Source organism: Aspergillus pseudonomiae (genome assembly GCF_009193645.1).
Source record: "Aspergillus pseudonomiae strain CBS 119388 unplaced genomic scaffold BDV37scaffold_243, whole genome shotgun sequence".
Classification (NCBI taxonomy): Eukaryota; Fungi; Ascomycota; class Eurotiomycetes; order Eurotiales; family Aspergillaceae; genus Aspergillus; species Aspergillus pseudonomiae.
Window position 1 is genome coordinate 1 of NW_022476235.1, and position 8260 is coordinate 8260.

The 8260-nt window shown below is 40.4% G+C and overlaps 2 protein-coding genes across 2 annotated transcripts; both read right to left on the reverse strand.

Moving 5' to 3' along the window:
• Positions 1 to 3930: 3930 nt before the first annotated feature.
• BDV37DRAFT_277360 (uncharacterized protein) lies at positions 3931 to 4314 on the reverse strand (the record flags this gene model as incomplete). Its single annotated transcript, XM_032085749.1, has 1 exon — positions 3931 to 4314. The coding sequence occupies one exon, from the start codon at positions 4312 to 4314 to the stop codon at positions 3931 to 3933; it is 384 nt and encodes a 127-aa protein (XP_031934139.1).
• A 2041-nt stretch (positions 4315 to 6355) lies between these two features.
• BDV37DRAFT_289953 (uncharacterized protein) lies at positions 6356 to 6701 on the reverse strand (the record flags this gene model as incomplete). The annotated part of the gene is made up of 2 exons (XM_032088601.1): positions 6356 to 6401; positions 6460 to 6701. 2 exons carry the CDS (start codon positions 6699 to 6701, stop codon positions 6356 to 6358), a joined length of 288 nt encoding a protein of 95 aa, XP_031934140.1.
• Positions 6702 to 8260: the final 1559 nt, after the last annotated feature.

Consider the following 8260-nt stretch of genomic DNA (forward strand, 5'->3'; position numbering starts at 1 on the left):
ACCCTAATGTTGACCCTAATGTTGACCCTAATGTTGACCCTAATGTTGACCCTAATGTTGACCCTAATGTTGACCCTAATGTTGACCCTAATAATAATGGTGACTTAAGTCCTCTATCTCTATATTGGAATGATATTCAGGCAAATGGGTTTCATTGATGTATTTTTTTTTAGGTCTCACAGCTTTTTAATGAGTTGGTGACCAAGTAGAATCTATAACTCAGAGAATATATAGCAGAGGAGTAGGAATCTAATGGCGCCTTAGCTGGTTCCTTGTTACTGCTTCCGCAACCACATTTGGATATATATAAATGGTGGCTATTATTATAATCCTGGATTGAGTCAGAGTCTGTGATAAGTGAATACACGTGTGTTGTGATAGTCTATAGTTCTATTTTGAGTAGTGTAGCTTTTAAGAAACTCAGCGTATAATGAGTTACTGTTTTGCCTTGGAAGAAACTTATCGAGTTTTAGGGTGATTAAAAGATTAAATTGCTTTTGGCCCTGCAGTGGTTGTTTAAGCTGAAAATTGAGTGGCCGGTAGTAGATTAAAATGTTTTTGGCTAGATTTGTAGAATCAATAATGGTTGAAGAAGGTCTTCCCGTATAATTAGGGCTATCTTATATCCTCACCTCTATTGGTTTAAAAATAGCCTGACATCTTAGTAATCTGTTTATATTAGATGACTACCTACTTACCTGACAGCTTATTTGATAGATGAAGGTAATGAAGAAAGTCCCGAATAGTGCTCTATTACCTGGCTGTAGTATATCTCTTGAGTACTGCTATCTATGCAATGGCTGAAGTGAATATGAAGAACCGTCTATCATATACCGACTAACAGGCAGAGAGGGGGTCTAGTGTCCAGAATATAGCATTTAACCTCCTGTTGGAACTTCAATACAGTGAAATACAACCTGATAATAGGGTGGCGCTGTTTTGATATGTCAAAATTAACGCGGAAATACACGGGCAAGGCACCACAAGCTGAATATTGATGAAATATACCATTTGAACACCGGAGAATAAGGTATATGAAACAGTAATTTATCTTCTATCGAATGGGTAACAGGTTCCTAAGGATGCCAAGTCCTGTAATAAGCAGCTGCGACAGCTAGTATTAATACAACACATTGCCTACCAGCAAAATCCTGTATGAAGGCCACATTTTGTGCACAATTATCACCTACACAAACTCACGCATATTTCCTAAAAGGGTCTTGAACTGGAAATGATATGCCTGCTGAAAGTTTTGAATTATGTACTAAATCTGAATATTCTTGCAGTAGAAAAGGTACGTTCCATATTTCTAATGTAAGTAAGAGACTGATAAAGCGAAAGCCTATAATTAAATGTGACGCCTACAGCGTAGGTTTCGACAAGGACTATCTTATGGTGGTTACTAAATTCTTGCAAGGGCACGGCTTCGAATATATGTATGCCCAGGGATGTTATAATGTCGCTACGCTATATATAATAGCAGTCTATTTTTGCAATTCTGTAGGTATCCTACCACGATAAGGTTAGAATCCTAAACTAATGCCCACCTGAACTCTGAATCACAAATTGTTTATATAGACGAAATCATAAGATACTTGGTGTATGGCCTGGTAGACTGTTTAAGTTAAAGGACTGGTATAACAATAGCTGTGTTACAATTCTCTATCCATATTATATATCTATTGGAGGGCTAGTATTTGATATGTAGTAAAAATAACCCGCCTTTAAGGAACTATATCTATAGTCGAGGAGGCGGGTGCGATTATTATGATTGTATTATTTGGTAGGATAAAACGAAGCTCAGGAGCAATCTCCTATTGCTGTGTATGAAGGATTTTAAGAAGGTCCCCAAGAGCTTGATATAGTCTTTGGTCTAATTTGATCTCTGCAATGCAGGGGATGACCTTCAGACTGTGGCTCGTCAGCGTGTTCGTAATATAAATCAGGCGCTGGTAATATTGCAGCATGACCAGCATCAGGGTAAAAAGCTATCTAAGTAGTACCTAAGCTATCCTACAAGTAAATGACTTCGATGCATAGTCCACCGTACGACTCCTACCATTAACTCTTTCTCTTCGAGACTATTTCGGCTTTCTGGGCAAAATGTGCATAGTTCGCCTATATTATCAACCAGCAGAGCTGGAACCTCATCTTTCCTTTTATATAACTTCACCCAATGTTTCAAAATAATCCAAAGTCCTATCTTGATTGTAGATATCTTTATTTAAAATAGTCAGGATTTGCCTATACATTCGCGATAATAGTTAACTTACCCATATCATGGAAAATTCGAGTAGATTTGGTGTCTTTGCGACCCTTCACTGTTTGTAGATATAATAGGTGCGAGCCCACTACAGAACAGCGTCTAAAGAAAGGGTCTGAGAATGCCCCTCCGCTATCAGCTTTTAGCTACTGCAATTTTGCATCGATATCAATGGCTGAACCTTGGCTCTGCTTTAAGGGTAGAACCGTTATTGCTATAGCAAGAGTTTAGATCTAGCTTTGAAAGTTGGGTGGAAGAGTTCCTTCGGTGGCATTCTGCGACAAGGTAGTGTGAATCCTTAAGGGTGGTATTATCGCACGACTTCGAGAAGTCTCTCGCGATGGCTAGGCCAGCAGCTATTATTACAATAACGAATGCTTTCATGGTTATAGTGTATAAAAAAATAGATAATAATAATATAAGTGAGCAGCCACTGATCCTTTTCAATAAAGCGCCAAAAACACAATAGACGGTGTTGTAGCACGTAGTGAAGCTCTAGATTTTGGGAGTCCTTGTCCACCGTAGCAATGGTGGGCCAGGCGGGTTACTTAGAAAACACCAATTCATGTTTGTGTCATGAAATAGAGTACGTTGTACATCGTCAATACTAGTCCTGTTTTTTTAATTCACTTACTGTGGTAATGTACCACAATGAAGCCTGTCCGTTCAGTTGTTTAATAACATTTACTAGACTTACTTCACTAGGGCTTTGTTGGTAATCTGCATTTTTACGTGTTCCAAGTAAAGTGGAAAATCTCTTTGCCCCCCATTCCCCCCTGCCCAACCCCCCAAGAGTATTAAATCTGAAATACCGTAATATTACCCGACCTGTGACTAATGCTGTTCTGTAGACCCTCCAGATTGATCGCCCAAGAAATCTTAACCGGCACCCAGTGGTAATACCGACAATAGGCGAAGCGGGCAGTCTGTCTATTAGACCCGTAATTTACAGCTAGCAATGTGTGAACTGTTTAGTTATGGCAGACGACTTCTTGTGGCATTGAATCTGTGCGTTGCCACCATGCCATCACACACACTATCAAGTTGGGCAACTGCTCTCAGTGAACAAAAAGAGGCGGAAAAGTGAAAGGTCTAGTGGTTGCATTCACTGGGTTCCAGAGCATCCATCGCAAGAACGGTCATAGACAGTGCGCCTAGGTCTGCTAATAGAGACTTGGTCCTGTACGTCTAAGATGCAAAGCCCACGCAAGCGTCATCCAAAAGCAATTGGTGACAATTATATCTCTGAGAGACTTAGTATGGCCTACAAGCGATTGTATCGCAAACTCCGCTCGAAGTTCCTGCGCTCCAGGAGGCCAGTAGTTGAACTCACAATTCAATGCTACGACCGCCGTCCGACTAACATTGCCATGTTTGTAACTTCGTGGGATGTATCTTGACGATAGTTTCAAGTTAAAGGTATTCCTAGACATTGTGGGGAGTGACACTGAGCAAACAAAAAGCTAATCGCACCCTGGCAGAGGCAGAAAATTTGCTATGCCCAGGGGTCAACGAGACTCTTTGTTGAATGCAAGACTATTTTTTATGCTACAGCAAACCCTTGGACATTAGGTCTCACTCTAGGTAATCATAGAGAAAAGGACCATCGCATTACTTCCATCCGTTCTCGACCGTACCCCATATGACATGACATGATGTGAGACTCTTCATATCATCTCCTCTTCTGACCCCACGCGTCCCTTGATACCCCAAAGACTCAAGTAACGCTGTTCGGCCTCCTGAAGGCGAGTGTTGACTTTCACTAAAGCGTCTTCCATCTTGTAGAATAAGTGGTACATTTGCTCCTGGAGCTGAAGCAGTGCGCGTTTTGACTCCGCATGCCATGCTAACTCAGCCTTCAGGTAACTGACTTCATAAGCCAGATCCTCAATCTGCTTCTTCATACTCCTCGGAGGTTGCGTCTTTTTGATTTGGAGGCGCGAGGGAAGTCGTTCAATATTGGAAGATGTACCACCGTGGAGGAGAATCTCATGATCCTGCGGTGTAATCTCCTCGGCGATTGAGTAGAGATAATGGCGTTGATGATCCATGACTTCAGCAGAAGAAGAGAAGTTAGGCCAAGCAAATCCACCGGGCTTTTGATCAGCTTGAGCTTGGGTATGGAACGGACGACTTCCCGATTTAATTAGTAGTCGCAAGCAGGTCACGTACGTTACCTGACCAAAATTACACTGCTAGGGCAAATGACGTAGTGTTTGTTGGTTGCATCCGAATCTTACGAGGTAAAAGATGATCTTCGAGTGCCAGAGTTTGACAACGGCAAATCAGTTATGCATTATTGCTCTCGGAACCTATATCAAAACTGCTAAGAACCCAAAAAAGTCACATGATGATAGAACAACCCTCCGTATTAAGGCCCATCCTCTTCGTACCAGATGCCTCCGTGTGTGGTGGTTTCTTGAGAATTTTGAGGATTATGAGGATTTCGAAGCAGTGTCTCAACGGCGTAATCGGTCTGTATTGCGGTAGAAGCCTCAATCAGATTTGCTGTGGGTCCAGCCACAGTTGACGATCTGTCACTGCTGGAGGAAGAAGAATGGGTATCATGGAACGCCCGCAAAGCTGTTCGGAGTGCCTTGATCGTGTCTTCGTGAAACCGGTTTGCCGCTTTCAGCTGCCCGACCTGTTCCTGTAGTCTCATGTTCTCAAGGACTATCTTATCAGTGTCAGGCTGCCTATAAGGGGAACCTTTGGCCGGGAGACTGGCATCGGTCATCGACCTGACAAGCGTATCATTAGCAGAGAAGAGAGCCGTCAGGCGATATTCCAAATCCTGTGACTTCTTCCTTTCTGAAGCCAATTCTTGTCGAAGGAGTTCAGAATCGTCCGCATAACGTCGGATGGAAATTTCCAATTCATTCTTGGCCCACTGTAAGGTTGAAAGTCGTTCTTCCAACTGTACACAGCGATGGTGCTCCTGGCGAAGCCTGGTGCTCTCCTCATTAAGACGGCATTCTAGCTGCCACTGATAATTCCTTGACACTTGTTCAGATGCTAGAAAGTCCCTAGAAAGCTTTAAGACGTCGTTTTTGCCGGCTGTTTGAGCTGGGAGATTCTAATATCACCAATCAGGAGAGAGTCCTTGGACGACATTTGGGTAACATACCGCTGGAAAGTTGGCTTGCGGAGGCAAGAGCTCCACCGACGAATATGTTCCATTACTATCCATAGTACTGAGATGGCCTCCTCTTGAGGGGGAAGGGCTGTGGTCTTCAGAAAAGCGTGGGTTTGAGGACGGTCCAATGTCTCTTTTTTTTATAGCAGGGAAGACTTGTCTGCTGGTTATATTTCCATAATACGTTGTTGCGTTTAAATACACTCTTTACATTAAGTGTCAAGGATCGTCGGCAATATGACAGGGGAATGAGAGAGGCCCAATGCGCATGCCGCGTACAGGGTACCCCAACCGTAGAATGATCTCGAATTCTGAGAGTGAATTTTATTCTGAAATACACGATATGACTTGCATAATAAATTACAGGGCTTTGCTATATCCAAAGTCTGCCGTTTACACAAACCCGAATTCGCCAGTGGCTTGATTGGAAACACGCCTAACTCTGGATAAAGACGGAATCAAACTGAACCCGTATGAAAATGTGTATTATTCTCTTTTTCTTTCAATTATGTCCTACTCTTCTTCCTCGGGAGAAGTAAACAGTGAACCCCTTTCCGCAGTCAAGTGTTCTGACCTTGATACCCTTGTATGAACTCCTTCTTCTCTAGCCTGTGTTGATGTTTCGCGGGAAGACACAGGCCAGCTGCTACCCGGCCTCCTAGCTAGACGAGCAAGAAGAGGTCCAAAGCGCCGCGTTATAAAGTCAACCGTTTTAACTATCTTGCTAATCCGCTGGCTCTCTTTATTAACCGTATCTGAGAGATTATCAATACGGTGATCGACACGGCTGGGGAGGTCGGAAAGGCTGTTCACTAAGTCAGCTAGACTGTCAGTCCTCCTTTCCAGACTACTGAGCCTCCGTTCCATGTTCCCCAACTCGTCCTTCATTTCAGCTGCCAGCCGCAAGATCAAAACACTATTTGTCACGTATCATTGGACTGGACGACACTAGGTAATTAGATGGTAAGCACTGACTCTGTGGCCTTGTTTGAGCGCGCAGTTCTGAAATCCCAAGAGTCAGTCATACGGAGTTTTGTGCTTCACAGTGGCCCGTACTAACCTTTCCTCCTTGGAGCTGGATACTTCACCTGGCAGATGTCCAGGAGAGCTCTGGTGGGATACGGATACAGTGTCAACCTGACCGGTGGCGGGCTTAGACACCAGTGTATCTAGAGTTATAGCAGAATGACTCTGGGACTCTAACGGTTCCCGAGGGTCAAGTTGAGAGTAATCCAGCAACTCATCGCCTGGACCTGGTTCAGAAGCGCTGTAGTAGAGAGGAAATTGGGGGTATTCAAACATTATGGGAAGCGAATAGCGATGTGAGTTCGAGAGAATCATCAAGTGTCCTACAATACTTCCTCTTATAAGACCGGCTCTGGCAGTGTCCATTCTGTCCGCCAAGCAACGACTAGATATTGATGCGTGCCTTGATCGGCTAAAACCTGATTTGATTGGGCTAGGTGATTAGCCTCCTGCGCCGCTCCAGCATGGCCAATCAATGACAAGGATATGCATGTTATCAGTCTTATCACTATCTCAAGCGCGTCACAGGATGCGCAACAGACTGCGTTTTCGCGGTATCTACATAATAATAACCTCCCACTAAGTTCATACATGCTCCTCAATATTTGCGTATTTCAATGTGCGTTCTTCTTCATTGGTCCTTTTCTTTGCTTTTATATGTGATGAAATCGTTTCCTGCCTCACCCTTGTCGCACTTTAAGTGCCATTGCTACAGACCCTTGTCTAGCGCACCTTATCAAAGGCGGATACACAAGGCAGAATAATAATAGAATAACGATAGCCGATTCCTAAGTGGAAGGTATCTAATAAATTGTTTATTTAGTAGTTATTCGAGAAGGGTTATAGACACTGATAATAGCTTTATTATATAATATTTATTTTAGTATCTATTTTAAAGAGAGTATATCGAGAGTATACAGTACTACGCGCTACGATTAGATATACTTTATCTTTTATTTTTAAAGGAATTATAATAGAAATAGATATTTAAGAATATATAAAAATATTTATTTATATACTTAGTTTAGTTCTTTATAATTAATTTAAATTATTACTATAAAGTTACCTTTAGTAGCACAATTAATTTTAATTTGTTTATATTCTTTTAACTATTAAATATATATACTTAGTAGGCCTAGCCCTTTAGACTTAAGTCTAGTATCGACGGTAGTCTTATATCGACTGTATCCCTGTGATAACAGTAGTCTAGTGTCGACTGCATCCCTGTGACGACGGCAGTCGGAGATCGACTTCAGGTTAGTAATCCTCGAAACGTGGTCCGCTAACTGGTCGCAGACTTGACGACGAAGTCCCGGGCGTAATATATACTATATTGAGTATTAATTTACTTAATATTGAATAAATATATTTAGTAAATTAATTTATTATTATTATTATTATATTCTATTTTTCTAATTTAGATGGTAATCTTATAAAATTAATTGTAATTTATTTCCAAAATTTTAAAAATATATTAAATAATTATATAAATTTATATAATTTATATTTCGCTGGTTTATTTTTAATATATATTTTATATTTTTTAATATATTTTTTAATTTATTTTATTATATTTAGAAAATAGTAATTCCTGGTAATTTATTTTAATATTTTTTCAATTCTAAAGTATTCTCGTATTAAATTGTTATAGTATTTCTAAATAATTATATACTATAGTTTTTAAAAGATTTATATAAAATTTTAATAATATACAATTCTATTTTTATTTTTAGTAAATAGATTATTATTTATTTTAAACTTTTAAATAAATAATTTATTTTTTTTATTTACTTTTATAATAAGATATTAAATAAAATTCTTAATTTTTATAATTA